Genomic DNA, 17,651 nt, shown 5'->3' with positions numbered 1-17,651 from the left:
TCACATGTAATTATTTGATTATTCCGTCAACCACGCCAGCATTTAATAGAAGAAACTAATAAAATTTTTAACACAAATAACCAATTTACTTATTTTTCAAGTAAAAAGAAATAAAATACACTCAAGGCTCCTATAAAAACTTCCATAATATTTTTTTGGCTTGGATTTGTGTCACATCACTTACTAAAACAATAACATTTTTATTTTAAAGTTATCACGTAATCCAATTTAAGAGAAATCATTTAATAATATTATCAATTAAGACATCAATCATTCATTCGATAAAAAAGAAAAAAAATAGAGCAATTAAATTTTAAATATATGAAAAAGTACAAGGACTACAACCATAATTATACCTAGATTTTTTTTCTATTTGATTATCCCCTTCCTCATAAACCGTAACAAGTAACAACAAAGTATATAATAAAACAACATTTTTTTCTGCCTCTAAATTAAAAAAGAAAAAATTGCAAGGGTTAAAGCCAAAATTGCAGCATAAGAAAACATTGGTCGATAAATTATAAGAAAAGAAGACAAATTCTTAACACAATTAGTGCGACTTAAACTCAAACCGAACACAGTTTTGTTTTTCATTTGAGAAAAAGTTGAAGGCGGCTATCACCAAGGCGAAGAGAATAAGAAGCTTTCTTGTACTCAGCCCAATTGAAGGGCCTATACAGCAATGGCCTATGGGGTGTGACCAGTTCTGGTGGGACACTGAGCCATGCACGGGGTGGTGGCGCCCCAAAATATGCCATTGACATTCTATACTTGAACCCATTGGTCAATGCTCTGTGCCTTACGCTCATGAACCTCCCATTTGTCATTGCCTTCAATAAAAAAACAAAAGAAAAAAAAACTATTATATGCGAAGCTACATCTACTTTATACTTAAAATTTTTTATCTAAACTTGAAAATCGTGTACTATTGTTAAAATATACAGATGTAACATTGATAATCAATAACATGGCAATATGTAACAAAAAATACAAATTATAAATAAATTATTTTATCCACATGTCAGAATATGAGGTTGCCTCATATTATTGATTATTAATGCCACGTCAGTATATTTCAACAATATTAATCGAATTTTTAAAAAAATTACTAAATTGACTTATAGTTCAAATCTATTTGAATATATAAATTCTAAAAAAAGGAACAAATAATTTTTTTGAATTTGAAATTTATTATTACAATAATAAATTATTGGGATAGAACCACTATTTAATTTTTAAATTTAGTAATTTTTTTCACCTTTATTTTTTAATTTTTTTATTCACATTAATCCTAAAATTTAATAACTTTTTCAATTTAATCTTTAAACTTTATAATGACATGGTTCTCATTTTTTTTTTTTTGCCATTTTTATCTTTTGATATCAATTTGATTAGATCAATAAATGGATGTATTGACCAAGTTGATGTTGGATCCGGTTTTAAACAGCTTCGTGATATCTTTGGGACTATTAAATATCCATAGTTGCTCTGCAAGGAACTATAACTGGCAATACAGCCCAGAAAACCAGAAACCCCTATTATGTTCAATTCGATAGAAACTGATACGTGGGGTCTTACAATCCAAAGCTGCGGTGGATTCCCCAATGCATGTTCCAGTTTCCATCAATCAAATTTCACCCTTTTTTATTATTTTTTTAGGGGTCAAATTGTTATGAAAGAGAGGGAAGAGGGACCAACCTGTAAAACATCACCTACGTTGATGCAGAAGGCAGTAGGGTCAGGGGTGACGGGGACCCAGGTCCCACCGGCTACACAAATCTGTAGGCCACCCACGTCGTTTGATCTGAGGATGGTCAACATCTGAGGGTCGGTGTGTTCCCCGAACCCTATTTCGGTGGTGGCGCGGTGCGGTGGAGGTGGTGTGTGGAATGAGGAAGGTGGATAGCGATTGAGCCTGAACATGGAGTCGCTGTCGACGTCCCTGATCATGTTGCTTAACAGTGATGGATCATGGACCCCTAATCCTTCTGCCATCAGATCCAAGATTTCACATGCTAATCGCTTAACCGCTTCTATGTAGCCGCTCACGGCGGAGCTGTCACCATACACACCCACAAAAAAAACATCGTTAGAAAACAATTTAAGGCAATTTATCTCAACATCAATTCTTAGTTTGATTGATTTTATTTTTTAAATACCTTCTAATTAAATAAATTATAAAAAAATCCAAAAAAAAACAACTAATTCAATTAATCAGATCTTTCATGTTAGATCAAAAGCTATTTCTAAAAAAATTAAATGGGTAAAATATTTTTGACATAAATTAACAAATAATAAAATAGTATTATTATTATTATGGTTAGAATATTCTTTTAGATACCATGAATGGATCTGAAAAGACTGTCAAGGCTTTGACCTCTCTTATTTAAAATAAAAAAAATGTATTTTTGACTTTTAAAAAGATTATTTTAAGACATTTCAATATAAAATCTTACCTTTTAAAAAGTGTCTTTAAATGAACCATGTATTCATTTTTGATAAAAGTTAAAATTTAATAATTTTATCTTGTCTTAATTTCAATTGAATCGGATTGGTCAACTTACTACAGTTATATTGTTTTTATTTAAAGTCAAATTTTTATTTTTTTAATTGTTTAAATAATTTATTTATGTGTAACTTTCTCTGCTTTTTATGTGTGTTTTTTATTAATAAAAAATAAATAAATTTTGGCCAAAAAAATAAAATAAAAAGCTTCCACTGAAAACCCTTTGATTTGATCAGACCTTCCTTTATATCTGATTCTCTGACTTGTCATTTTGATTTCCAATGGTACTTTCCCCCTACAGCCAGTCCCTATTAGATTCTGTTCTTGTGTTTTCACGCGACTACATGGGCGCGTGGAATTAAAACTGACAACTGAACCAAACACAGGGATGTGTCTCTCTGACAAGATATCCCGTGTAAGAGAGTTTAAAACTGCACAAAACTAGATTCTCAACCGAATGACTTCTCGATTTGGTCTAAGTTTAGTTTTAGTCCCTCTACATTTTGGGGTTTAACTTTTTACTTTAATTTGTTTTAATTTATTGATAAGTCCATATTTATTTATTATTGTCGAAATGTCTTTCAAAATATATATACTATCGTTAAATTGCTAAAAGCATATGAAATAAAATAAATAAATTTCAAATTTTAGCAAAGGACTAAAACTACAATTAGACCCTCCGAACTTCGAGTTATTGAAGCGGATTTAATCAAAAACCTCACGTGTTTTCCTGGTTTTCATTTCTTTTTATTCATGAAACAAAACTGTCTTAATTAACTTTTTTTCACGGCTAAACAAAGAAGGTTTAATTCAAATATTGACCCTTAAAGTATATCGTTTTTTCAATTAAATACCTACTTAAACTATTAGTCAATCTTATTTTATCTTAAAACACGATAAAATCAATCCGTGGCACATTTTTTTACTGAAAATCATGCATTTTTTAGTAAATATTTCCTAATAAATTTAGGTACTTAAATGATAAAATTGGTTTGATTAAAGGGTTAATTTTGTAGTTGGTCCAATAAACACAAAAAAACAACCACTTCAAGAAAAGTAAAACGAGCAACTGAGCATTGCAGTGCATGAAAATAGAAGCATAATATATATTACAACAAAGCCTATATACCAAATAAACATGCCTTAATTTTTATTTTTTTTTAAACAATACTATTAATTGTTTTCTAGATATAATTATACTAAAATAAATATTAATATAAATTTTATTATTTTATATTTTAACCTAATGCATATAAAAGTATTTCGATAATCATCTCAACACACAGCAGATTTTTTTCTAAATATCCCTTTGAATGTACGGTGATAAGAGTCGATTAGAATTTTTAACTTCACAATTACAGTAATTAATCTCACGGCTCTAAACTCGAGGTTTAAAATGGATCCTATCAAAACCAGTCAGGTCCCAATTTCTTTTTTTTATTGCCATTTTCAAGAGGGAAGTAATTTATTTGAGGCGAGTTTCGAAAAGGGCATAACATGAGCCAAAATATGGTAATGATTGCCATTTAAAGCTATGGGATAATTGAAGAGTTGAATGCGATGTGGGATATCAGAATGATAACATTACAACTCATCTAAAAGCTCACGTTCATGGATTTCCTCTTATTTAAAAAAAAAAAATCACTTGATAAATAATTTTTTTAAAAAATAGTAAAACATGCTGGCAAAATGCCCTAGCTTACTAGACCATGGCCCAAACTCATACCAAAACAACATATATTATTTCTCAATATATAAATTACAAACCATATATTAAAAAAAATATCTTTATAATCATATATTTCTTATAATATATAGCAAGAAACCCGAGTTTATTTTCAGTACTGTGCGCTTCGTTTTCTTTTTTATCATAGACTATAATGCCGTTGTAATATTTAATTTCACCGTCTATAAAAAAATTCCTAAATTATCCATAACTCAAATATAAGTGATTGATTCATATTAATGATCCATCATTTGGCCGACCATTCACGAAAATGGCAAATAACCACTAAACATGCAAGAATTAAAGTATGTAAGAAGAAAAACATGTCTGATGATGATAATAATATCAAGTACCTGAACTTTTTGGGGTCATCGGAGATGGTGTGTGATAACTGACTAATGGAAGAAGGGTTGGTATGAAGAAGAAGATATTCAACTTCTCCACTATCACCATTGAAACCAATGCTCTTAATGCCATAACCGAAAGGACCGGCCGGTCCAGCCCTTTGCTTTTCGCAAACCGGCTTCGTGAAAAAGCCCAGACCTTCTTCTTCCATTGCGGCGATAACATCGTCGGAGACACCGTGGTGGACCGCCTTGAAGAACCCGTATTGTTCGCAGGCTTTTACGATGAGCTTTGACACCTCTGATCTATCGGCTGAAAGGTCTATCACCGGTAATTCGATCGGTTCCGGCTTTTCGGATCGAACCGGGTTTGGTGGAGCCACTACCATGACTGTTAAGTATTTTTTATTAAAAAATGGAAAAAAAAGAAGGGTCTGCAACAAGAAAGGATGGAAGCGGAGAGAAGTAAGACGAAGAGGAAGAGCAGAAGGATGTGTGTTTTATAGATGCGTGAGGGAGTCTACGATATTTAAAAAAAGATTATAGAATGGATTATTTTTTATTTAAATAACACCAATAAAAATAATTATTTATCAAAATAGCATGAAATGAATAAACTCTAAACCGCCGTATGATAGATCAAGAATCGATTGAAATATCGAACCAGAAAAAGATATTAGAGTGATTAATTTGAGAATCGATAGAACTGGACTAAAACCCAGATAAAACATGTTTTTTATTCATTTGTTAATAATTTATGTAATTGAATTAGACAAGCTAATTAAACTAATAAATCGGTGACTTTAACTTAGGGTGGGTTTGGATGGGCAATTGGGTGCAGTGCGTTTAGTTTACTTTTTGTCTCACACTACAGTATCGCTACAGTATCTAATCTCACCGCCACCGCTGTTTTTACACTAACCGCAAATAAATGCACTGCCCATCCAAACTCAACCTCATTCAACTAGTACAATTCTGAAAAACACTATTCATTCTTGTTTCAAACATAACTGTTTTGAAAATTAATTTTTTATTTGTATTACTTAAATAAAAAATCGAGAATATGTGAATGGGTCAAGAAATATTTATTTCCAAATTTTTGCTTTCATTAATTTTGAATTTCATAAATAAATAACTTTATAACTTTTTTTTCCAGAAGGAATGACAATAATAAAATTTGAACTTTAAATTAACTACGCAAGACTGTCACTTGCTTAAACGGTAGAAGAAAGTGCTAGCACCTCTCTTAAAATCTTCTCAAATATCTTCAGGTCTAGTTTGTATCAAAGGTCATTTTGGTTAAGCAATCAGCAATTTTATTAAAACCCTTAGGAGAGTCTTGCATGACCCAAAATCCTGCATTTGCTAAAAGATAATGAATACCTCTAATAAAAGCAGAGTTCAAACTCGTCAAAAAAGATTTCTTAATGGCCTTAATCGCCTGTATTAGATGAGGGCTAATCCATCAAAATTCAAAAATACCCCACAATTTAGCATATTTATTTTTTAAGTTACAAACACAAATAATATATATTCAATTATCTATACCTATAATTATTTATTCTAAATCACAAGGAGACTTACAATCAAATAGATTTCAACAAGGTCTAGCATAATGAGATTTAAATTATGACAAAATCTAGGTTAAACCTCTGGTTAACACTCAAAAATTAGGGTTTTAATTAGGAGTAAAGTCAAAAATTGTATAATTTTAAGAGAATTAGAGTAACATTTTACCGTTTTAATAATTTATCATTATAATTTTTTAAATAATCATGTTGAAAATCTATCATATTGTATTAATTTAAAATTTTAAAAATTTATAAATAAAATATTTCATTTTAGGGATTGCGACCTTACCAAGCCACTCTTGATCTCAACTTTACTGTAACAAAATTTAAATTAAAACCCATAACTTTACTACTAAGCTAAAATTACGTACTCAAATACATAATTTTTTTTTAAATATAATAAATTAAAAATTTTGGTATATTTAAATGATTTATTCAAATTTCTTGTGACAGCATAGACTTTTTTTATATTAAATAAATAAAAATATATAAATAAAATAAAATAAAGTTCATTTTCAAGATGATTAGGGAAATTCAAGGGTTTTGGGTGGAGTGAAGTACAAGTAGCAAAAACCTGTTTGAGGAAAATAAAACTGTTGACTTTATTAATCTCACCTATTGACTTTTATTTTAAAAAAGTTTATTTAATTTAATTTTGGTATAATTTGTCGGCTGAAAATATTTTATATTAACTTTTATAATTAAAAAATAATATTTTACACGTGAATTTTATATTTTGAAAAAAAATATTATTATTAAATTAAGTGAATAAAATTTTCAATGCCGAAAAGTTAATTGAATGATATTAGGTAGCTTAATTTTTGACAAAAAATAATAGATTTTTAATTAAGGATATTGCCATATTTTTAAGAAATTTATATTTATTTTATTGCCATTGGAAAATTATATATTTATTTTAAAAATATTTTAGATGACATATTTATATTTTAAAAATTTATATATATATATATATTTGTATTTTCACTTAGTTGATGCCAAATTATTAAACTAAGCAAGAGAATTTATTAATTAAATTTTATTATAATCAGTGGTGGATCTAGAAATATGACTTAGGAGGGGCAGGGGTGAAGTCAAAAAAATTTTTTAGGGGTCGAAATTATTTTATATATTTTTATGATATTAAAAATATAATTTTTTTATTTTAATAGCCTATATCTTTATAATTTTTAGAGAATTAAATTAAATTTTTATCATTTTAGGAGGTCAAAGCGTAATTTTACTATTATTAATTTAAAATTTTATAAATTATAAAGGCCCAAATAAAAAAAAATGTCATTTTAGAGAAACTGCCCCCTACCAACCCCTTATGTCACGGGCCGCAGTTCAAAGCCCGTGACAAGCGCACCAAATGCATCCAATGGAGGTCTGTTGCTCAGATGGGGATCATTTGGCCTACGAGAACTGGCCCGATTCAAAGAGCTGTTGGACAGGCCTGTCACATTGAAGCCTGATAGGCCCGATAATGAAGATAGGACTAAGTAGTCTTAGAAGTTCTAATTGTACACAGCTTCTAATTCTGTAAAGTTAGAGTCCTAATCGAATACAGCTTTTAATTGTAGCCATCGGTTTTGGGGGAGCTCAACTATAAATAGAGAGCCTCCCCCTCATTTGTACTGCCTCCTGTAATTGTTTCATTATTCTTTGTGAATAAGAATTGAGAGCATTTACTCAAACTTTTCTCTCAGGCGTTCTTGCTTTTGTTCATCTTTCAAAGATCGTTCTTAATTCGTTCTTCCGCTGTTCTTCATGGAAACTTTAAGGGAATTCTGTTGAATCCTTTATTGTTGCGAGTTGAGCTGACTTAGGCGTTTTTACGATTGAATCCATTATTGGTGGAAGTTAGGCTGACTTAGGCGTTTTTAAGCCAAGAAACTGCCTAAGGCCGCACGGATGTGTGGGAAAACTCCAAGTCCGTGACACTTACATCTGCCCTTAATTATAAGCATTCTTTATTTACCAATACTAACTTTTTTTTATACCAAGTTCATTTAATACTAAAATCAGCACATTGTAAGTGAAAAATTAAAATATGTACTAAAAATATAATTATTTGATAAATTAGTGGTAAGATTTTTTTTTTAATTTGACAAAATAAAGTTAAGATTTTAACATATATCATTAATTAATATTTTGAAAAACAATAAAAAAATAAATATGACATGGTTATTTTTTTATCTCGTTTGTGGTATTAAAAAATTTACCATCAATTATTCGAATAATTTTATTAAAATATATAAATATCAATGTTTTTTTTTTCTTATGGTTAAAAACAATTATAAGTGTTTGGAAAAATATTAAAGCTGCGTGACTCGAATCCCGTTTAATCTAGCTTGAAAAGTTAGAGTTGCAACTCACTTGTTAAAAAAGTAAAATAAGAAATCTGTGGGGGCGAACGACATAGACTTATGTATATTACATATTGAAATATATAAAATAATAATAATGTTTCAAATTTCCTTTGGATTTTGGGGTGAAGTCAAGACAAGTAGCTAATGCCTGTTTGAGAAAAACGTTGACCGAAATAAGTCTCCCCATTTGACTTTTCTTTACCCCTCTCTTCATCCTATTTTGACTTAAATTCAATGTTATTTCAAACACTTTTTATTTATTATTTTTAGCTTTTTTTTAGACTGAATTTATTTTTATGGTGCGACAAATTAAAAAATTAAGTGTTAAAAAAATACGCATTAAAAATTTAAGTGCTGAATTTTAGTTATAAAAATTGCTTGGTATATAACTTAATCTTAGTTACAAAAGATAATTAGATTATTTGATAATTATAATTTTAAATTATACAAAATTATATTCGACATTATATCGTTAATTTTTAAATATTTCATCTTATTCTAAGTAAAAAATCAAATTCTAAATGTAACGTTTTTATAAGATAATATAATATTAAAATAGAATAAAATAAAATTAATTGAAAGTATTCTTCATTAAATGATAAATAACTTTTATCTGCTCTGCCAAAGAAAATTTATCAAACGTGTCTAAAAAATGGGTTTTTAATAAATGTGTTTGATTGAATTTAAGATTGTTTGTTCAAAGTTTAATTTTTAAATAATTTTATTTTTAATTTAAATATATATTTCAAATATATATATATAAATGAGTAGATATATAATTTTAGATTTAATTTATTTAAAAATTTCTTTTAGAAAAACATCATACCATTGATGCGAACATTAGAAGCTATTTTTGGGGCATAATGGGCTCAGTTTGTCATAAGATCCCATAACTCGATCCAAACCTAAAACCTAAGCAGTTGAAAGCTCAACTCAGTGTGTCGATGCAAGAATGAATGTCAAAAGGCTTTTGAGAATTTATTTTGTTTATGAAAATGCTCTAGGATTTTTTCTTCTTCTTTTTTTATTTATTTCGAGAACTCTTGTTTTGTTTTTTTTTTTTCAGAAAAATTTTCAACATTGTTTCTTTCGAAATATTTGGTGGAAATTCTTCAACTCTCGATTTGTCAAGGATCAGCCTTGAAGGGTCGTTTGCCATTCTTTTACCTGGTTATCTTTTGTGAAACAACTTGTTTTAGGGTGGGTTTGGATGGGCGATTGGGTGCGGTGCGGTGCATTTAGCTTACTTTTTGTCTCACGCTACAGTATCGCTACAGTATCTAATCTCACCGCCACCGCTGTTTTTACACTAACTGCAGGTAAACGCACTGCCCATCCAAACTCACTCTTAAAGAGGAACAATCTTAGGTCTCTTTTCCTTTCACTTCTCTCTTATCTCAATCTCTTTTAATTTAATTAACCTTAATCTTCGTTTTGCATTTAATCTTTTGTTTTCTCTTGTTTTTAGATTACAACTTGAATTGATCCTATTCGTTGCCTTATCATGTATTTTCATATATAGTACCTGAGATTGACATTTTTTTTAATGTGGTACTTATGTTATTTTTTGGTTCAATCTTGTACTTGTATTTGACAAAAGTTATACATTTTGGCACCCGAAGACAATCGTGTTAATCTTTTAGTGCTTATTTCGAATTTTAGAGTTGATTTGACATAAATTAATAATTACATAATAATATTAACTTCCATCAAATCAACTCTAAAACCCGAATTAAACCACATCAATCCGACTATATTTGACAAATTAAATGCAAAATTAAACAAGTTCACAATGAAAACTAGATTTATTCTATTAACAACAACATGAAAATTTTAAACTTAATAATATTAGCAATCAGCTTTCATCAAATCACCCATTAAACCCGAATCAAGAACTAAAATGTTAACACTATTATCTCTGGGTACCAAAATATATAATTTTTTTTATCAAATATATGTATCAAATTGAACTAAAAAACAACACAACGACCACATTAAAAAGTTGTTAAACTCAGATAGCAAATTATATATTAAACTTTAATTATAATTATAATTATTTAGAGATGGCTAGAGTGCCACATGGCAGTGGTGGCCCATTTGAAGCCCAATTAAGTATATTCTTTTATAGCAATCCAATGGTCGAACCCATTTTCCATATTTATCCATTGCCTTTGAATAAATAGGATAATTATTCAATGGATCAAATATTTATATTTCAAAATTCATGTAATTATTGGCAATAATATTCATAGCAATCGAGTTAAGACTCCACCAATAATTCGCATTTATTCTTAAATACAGTGATTTTAACTTTAAATTCAAACTTGAAAGAAACATGCCACCATAACAATTAGTACCCTTGTAATAAATACTATATTTATAGTCTTAAATGTCACAATTTCAACCTTGTACTACTTTTTCCTCAATTATTGCATTATCATTATTGTTATTATTATGAAATAATTATTTCATTTTTAGGTGGATGACTTAAAAAAGAAGAAGAAAATGATAGAATCAATCCTTATTATATCATCTAATTTATCTCATAATTTATTTTTAAAAAATCACAATAAAATTTATATATATGTTCTTTTTGACACAATGTCTAGAACTACTTATAGCCTCTCCCCGACCCATACCCATAAATAGGAGGATAATGCGCTTCAGCGCATCCAAACTTACGTTCTTTGCATTGACAATAATAACCATATCAATTGAGTTAAGGCTTAATCGATAAAAAAATTAAATATAAAAAAGAAAATTGTTTTGAAAAAAGAAAAGGAAGAGCCTTGTTAAGAATATGGACCTCAGCCCAAAAAGAGGAGACATATTGGGGAATGCATCACCACTTAGGTTTAACCTACCATTAGGGCTAAATAAATTTTGATTTTGTGTAATTTTATACATGAAATCTCGATTTGATCCAATTCTCATAAATTATTAATAGAATTATTGATATAACATTATTTTATATTTATTTATTTCGTACACAAATAATTATATTTATCCATAATATAAAAATAAATTGATGTGTTTATTACTTTAAATGTATATGATTTAATTGAAATTAAAGCTTCATATATATATTTGAACCACAATCAAGGTTTCATGTGTATAATTGCACCAAATCAAAGTTCATGTGTAATTTTGAAATTTATCCCTAAAACCTATTATATATGATTTTTTATTTGGATTTAATTATAAAATATAGAAAGAGTAATATACAAGATAAATTTTTTAATATTTTTATAATTTAAAAATGATAAAATATACCATCAAACCAAAGTAGGTTAGACCAAATTCATGTGTGAACCTAAAAAATTCAAAATTAAATTACGACTCGACTCTTGAATAGATTTACTTACCGTAAAGAAATAGCTGTGCGACTTGTTAACCTTTCTTTTTATTGTATTTTGAGTTGTTTTTAGACTAAAACTTACATATGATACTTCTGCATAGTAGGTCTCGAATATGGATACACAATTACCCAAAATCTTAACCTTTGCTGACAATGCCAATGAAGGAAATTAAGAACATCACAATTCAATTTTTTTTTTTTCTATTTTTGTTATTCAATTTGGCATAAAATGAATAAGCATGTTTTCTTTGATAATAGAGCTGTCCATGGACAGATCAGACCACAGCTCGAATTTAAAAATTAAAAATAAATCCAAGCTCAATCTAAACAGGTTTAGTGTTTAAAAATAAAAATAAAAAAATATAATTTGTGAACTTTAAAATTATAATTTTATATTAATATCTTAAAATAATATTCTTAAATTATTTATTTTAAATCCGAGTCAATTTAAACATATCTGAAAGTCATAAAATTTTCATCTAAACTCATCCCAAATTAAATTAAATGTGTTGAACTGAACAAACCATCGAACCCATAAACAATCTAGTTGGTAAGTTGCTATCCACTTTTCAAATCAATGCATGAAAATTGAAAGAAGGAAAAGGAAATCCCTTTCAATGAATGCCTTAGATAAAGAAAAATATATATTTTTATACTATTATTGCATTGGATTGAATTGAATAAATGAAAAAAAATAAGACTTTGAAATAGCAAATAGAAAGAATTGTGTGAAATATTGATGAAAGAAAATGATAGGTTAGGGATTATATAACACTAATTAATAATAAATTAGGGAAGTCAACAAAATAGATAATGTTTCCTTTTCATTCCTATTGAAAATAGGAAAACCATTATTATTATTTTTTTTATTTTTTATATAGTCTTAATCAAGAAAAATAAACACATTATATAGCTATCTACTTTGAAAAGTTTTATAATTTAAAATTATAAATTACTACTTAGACTTGTTCGAAAGTTGAGCTACTTGTTTAAGGGTGAGTTTGGATGGACGGTGCGGTGCGTTTAACTTACTTTTTGTCTCACGCTATTGTATTGTTACAGTAACCGCAAGTAAACGCATTGCCCATCTAAACTCATCCTAAATCTAATATGTTTTCAAATGTGAGATTGAAAATATTGTTGTAATACAAAGGAAAAAGAAAACAAGACACTTACCAATAGATCTGTTCATGGGTCGAGCCGGATATTGATAAAATTTTAGACTCGTTTGATAGGCCAGACTTGAAAATGGACTTAAAATTTTGCTCAAGCTCGGCCAGATAAATACGTTAAAACCTGAGCCCGGCCCGACCCGACCCTCTCGTATTAAAATTTTATATTATTTTTATACTTTTTTAAATATATATAATATACTAAAAGCATTAAAATAAATGTTTCTCAACAAATTTAACAAGTAAATGCCTTTAAAATAGTAGCAAAATTTACAATAAAATAAGAGTTATATAGTATCCAAATAATTAGGGGTGAGCAAAACTCGATTCGATTCGAAAAAATCGAAAAAAAAATCGAATTTCGAGTTAAACGAATCGAGTTATTCGAGTTAATCGAGTTATTCGAATCAACTCGAATTTTTTTTTTCGAATTTCGAGTTCGAATCGAGTTGAGTTTTAGAATTCGAATAACTCGAATAATTCGAATATTAAACTATAATATTTTACATTTTTACCCTAAACTCCCAAACCTTTTTACTTTTCCCTCAAAACTTTTACTCCTTCCCACTTTTCCCCCAAAACTTTTACTCCCCTCCCCTCCCAACCCCCCAATCTACCCAAAATCCATTTCCCACCAAAATTTTACTCTCTCATTTACTTTTTCTCAAAATTTTACTCCAAAAAACCCTCAAAACATTTTATTTTCCCCCACAATTTTTACTTCCTCCCACTTTTCCCCTAAAACTTTTATTCCCTTCCCATCCCACCTCCCATCTACCCCAAACCCTCCCCCCTCCAATTTTTTTTTAATATTTTCCCTCCAAAATTTTACTCCCCCTATTTACTTTCCCTCAAACTTTTATTCTCCAAAACTTTTTATTTTCCCCCTAAACTTTTACTTATCACCCTTTACTCTCAAATAAAAAATCAAAATTATCCAAAAAAAAATCACTAAACATAAATAGTAATAATTTTATTTATATCTACTATTTATATTATTAAATTAAATTTCACATTTTATATTATTTATATTATTGAATTGTTTAGTCATATTGAATATTTATATTAAAATTGAATTATTAATTATGCCATAAAATATTAGTTTTAAAATTTTATATTGGTATCAATTTCACATTTTATTTTTAAAATAACTTTTATTAAAAAATCATATTTTTACATTTAATATATTATTTAATTCCAAAATACATAGTGACAAGAATCTAAAGATAATTGAAACAACTAAGCAAGCAAAGAAGCTAATCAATATATAAAAAATTAATAAATAAATTATAAGGTGATGAAAGTTAATAAAAAAATTGATTAAGGTGGACAAATTTTATTACGATGGGTGACAATAGTTACAAGGACTCAAAATTATTTTTTAAAATTTAACTCGAACAAATATATTCGATTCGATTCGATTCGAATTCCATCTCACTCGACTCGATTCGAGAAAACTTCAAATAAAGTTAGGATGATAAAATGAGATTCGAAAACTCGATTAACTCGAAAATTTTTTATTCGATTCGATCGAATGCTCACCCCTACAAATAATAATAACAAAATAGTAGAGTAAAATGACAACAAAACAGTGAGAAAACAACAATCCTTTTTCTTTTTGCAAATTCGGTCCCGGGCCAAAAAAGTCTTACCCGAGACACAATCCATATTTTAAGCGAGCCTTATTTTTTGCCCAAATCTACTTTTTCGAGTTTATATTTTTACCCAAACCCTCTCAATTTTTAGACGAGTTTGTTTAACCATACACAGCTCTACTTACCAACCCTTAAGATAGTAATTATTTAGGAAAAGAATAATTGATATAATTGTTTTGTTTCTAAAATTAAACAAATAATATTGTTTAGTAAAGTTATATAATATAAAATAGTTATTGTTTTAGAGTTGTTGTATACTTATAGTATGAGAATTTTATTTATTGTAAACTAATAATTGAAAAAAAAACTTGCTATATGTTATTATCATTTGATGTTAGCTGGGATGAATTTTCAAAGTCAGTTTCTCAATCAAACCTCTAGAAATTAATATGGGTGGATGTTGAGACTAAATAAAAATAAAAATATGCCAAATAAAAAAAATATTTTTTTTATGAAGTACAAGAACAGCGCAAAGCCCGAACAATAATTACGATTATCCAGATCACATCTGAGGCAGTAAACATTCTCATAATCAGATCATCGCATAAGATTCAATAATAGATTTATATGGTTTAATTTTACGCTATCTTCAAACTTTTTCAATTTTATAAAATAGTTTTTAATGAAAAACAACTTTTTATTATTTTTAATTTTCAGGTATTTTTATTTTCATTTTATGAAAAAATATTTTAAAACTTGTCAACCAATAATATTTTCTTTAGTGATTTCCATTTTTATTTTCCAAATAAAAAAGAAAACTAAAATTACATCTATTTTTTGGTTACTAAAGGGAGACTTGGTATATTATTTTTCACAATAATGTTAATATAATATTTTGTGTCACTTTGTGGTAGAAAAATAATATTTTTACTTTTTACATTTCACGTACTCAATTGGTGTCTAATTAATTTGTGACACCAACTCAAAATAATATTTTTATTTTTATTTTGTATTGCACTTTTATTAGTATCATATATTTACAATATTTTGAGCTCAAGTGGTATGAGCATTGTTGCCAACACAGAAAGATGTGAGTTTGAGTGCGTTGAAATACTTTATACTCCTATTTATGAGTCGGGGATGGACTTTTTATTGCCACATGGATTATCTAATCTTCATTCAAATTAAAAGAAATAAATTTTAAACCCCACTTGATGTGTCTATTTGTTACCATTGACCCACCCCGACAATGATATCCCAAAGAGACTTTTCAGACGTCTCAAAAGACCTAGAGAGAATGATTTCGGTTAATTAACACATTATTTAATTAATTCATCGAATCTTAGATTATGTTTCGTAATAAAATCATGGGTAGGATATTAGATTATCTTATTTGGTTTATTTGTCAAGAATATGAAAATTGATGTGTTTGGTGAACGAAATGTAAGATTATTTAAAAATAAATTTTACTAAACTGCCCTTATTATGGAATTTTTGTTTTTTAAGTTCAATAATTTTTAGTCTTAAATTGATAACTTAAGAAATTTATTTTTATTACGCATTGATTTTATCATATTAATTCAATAAAAGAAAAAAAATTAAACAAATACTTTTAAGAGAAAATCTTTATAAACATTTTCGATGTTATTTTTATTGTTACATTACTATCAAATTATTATTTTTAATAAAATATTACATTACTATCATTTTTTATCGACTATATCAACTTTTATTGATTGGTGATCAGTTCATGTCAATAATTTTAACAGAAGACTCGGAAAACTTCAAAAAAACAAAAACAAATAGATGTCGATTAAGGCTTAGCTCGATTAGCACTTTGTTATTGGAAAAATTAGAATGATGGGTATTTGAATGTGATTAAATGCATTTCTTTTTCTATTTTAAGGATTGGGATTGAGATAAATTCTAAATAGAAGTAGGCATGGTATAAAGAAAAACATATAAATGTAGAGATGTAGTTGTATTATTACTTTTTTTTATACTATTTGAGCAAATATTAAATTGAAAACACAGTAGCAGTCAAATTATATTTTTTTTCATTCAGACTAAATGTAATTCAAGGCCTTTTATTATTATTTCATTCATAGGCGACAATCATCAATTCTTCATGGCGCATCTCTCTATGTAAGTGTTGACACAGCCTGCAACTTCCTTTAATAGCTAAAAACAAAATAAATCGTTGAGTTCATATACATACTTACTTATCGCCAAATATTAATATAAAAAGAAAAAAAAACTATTCCCTTGGCTACTTAGCCTTGAACACATGGTGGTGGCACATCCAAGTGTGCAGAACGTTGAGCCGCTGTTGTAGGTGTTCTCGATAGTCTCCACCAGTGCTTCCGACATCAGACAATGTTGAATGTAGTCTTCAAGGGAGGATCCATTGGCGACGTAGGTAGTAAAGTCCGTTGGCAACGTAGGTAGTAAAGCAAAGCGTAAACTTTAACCCAATCGGGATGGGTGCTGTAACTGTTGGGCAAAACACGTTAGCGAACAAAATAAATATATATAAACAAATAGTTATATATAAAATAAAATATAAAGAGAATAATTTATATTTAAATTGTCAAATACGTAAACCAATAAAAACCACAACAAAATGTTGAAATCAAAAAGAAGAATAGAGATTTACTGAACATTGAGGCATGTTTAACACAATTTCCTTAAGACAGATTCGGCCGCTCTTACAGTACTTAGAGAAACGTTGGTCGAATGTTTCCCAGGATACAACAACACGACGATCAAAGCAGTAGCACTTCTGCTAAAATAAGATAAATGTCCTTTTAAAATAGATTTTGTATGTCTGTTGAGGAAAAAATAATTTCATGTTGTGCTAAAATATTCATAAATAGGCCTAACACTGAGTTTCGCCCACATTGTACGAGTGTGCCCCAACCCCAACAAGTTTGAACCTACACCCCCTCTATGCATGAGATAAAGTTCTAAACTTAGTCATTCAATCACTTATCAAGAGAGTTCTCGTATA

At 28.3% G+C, this 17,651-nt stretch overlaps 1 protein-coding gene across 1 annotated transcript; it reads right to left on the bottom strand.

The window, feature by feature from the left end:
* Nucleotides 1–342: 342 nt before the first annotated feature.
* On the bottom strand, nucleotides 343–5,067 carry LOC107936098 (gibberellin 2-beta-dioxygenase 2). The gene is made up of 3 exons (XM_016868755.2): nucleotides 4,586–5,067; nucleotides 1,699–2,056; nucleotides 343–830 (listed from the first exon to the last, which is right to left on the bottom strand). The coding sequence occupies exons 1-3, from the start codon at nucleotides 4,963–4,965 to the stop codon at nucleotides 591–593; spliced, it is 978 nt and encodes a 325-aa protein (XP_016724244.1). The 5' UTR covers nucleotides 4,966–5,067; the 3' UTR covers nucleotides 343–590.
* Between the last annotated feature and the right edge of the window lie 12,584 nt (nucleotides 5,068–17,651).

Source organism: Gossypium hirsutum, chromosome D01 (genome assembly GCF_007990345.1).
Source record: "Gossypium hirsutum isolate 1008001.06 chromosome D01, Gossypium_hirsutum_v2.1, whole genome shotgun sequence".
NCBI classification, from domain to species: domain Eukaryota; kingdom Viridiplantae; phylum Streptophyta; class Magnoliopsida; order Malvales; family Malvaceae; genus Gossypium; species Gossypium hirsutum.
The sequence above is the reverse complement of the archived record's forward strand: the minus strand, read 5'-3'. Positions and strand labels throughout refer to the sequence as shown.

Excerpts from the sequence above, each read along its gene's own strand:
- LOC107936098 (XM_016868755.2), bottom strand. The coding sequence starts at position 4,965 with ATGGTAGTGGCTCCACCAAACCCGGTTCGATCCGAAAAGCCGGAACCG. Across the intron at positions 2,057-4,585 it reads GATGACCCCAAAAAGTTCAG|CTCCGCCGTGAGCGGCTACA; the intron begins GTACTTGATATT and ends GTATGGTGACAG. Across the intron at positions 831-1,698 it reads ACGTAGGTGATGTTTTACAG|GCAATGACAAATGGGAGGTT; the intron begins GTTGGTCCCTCT and ends TTTTTATTGAAG.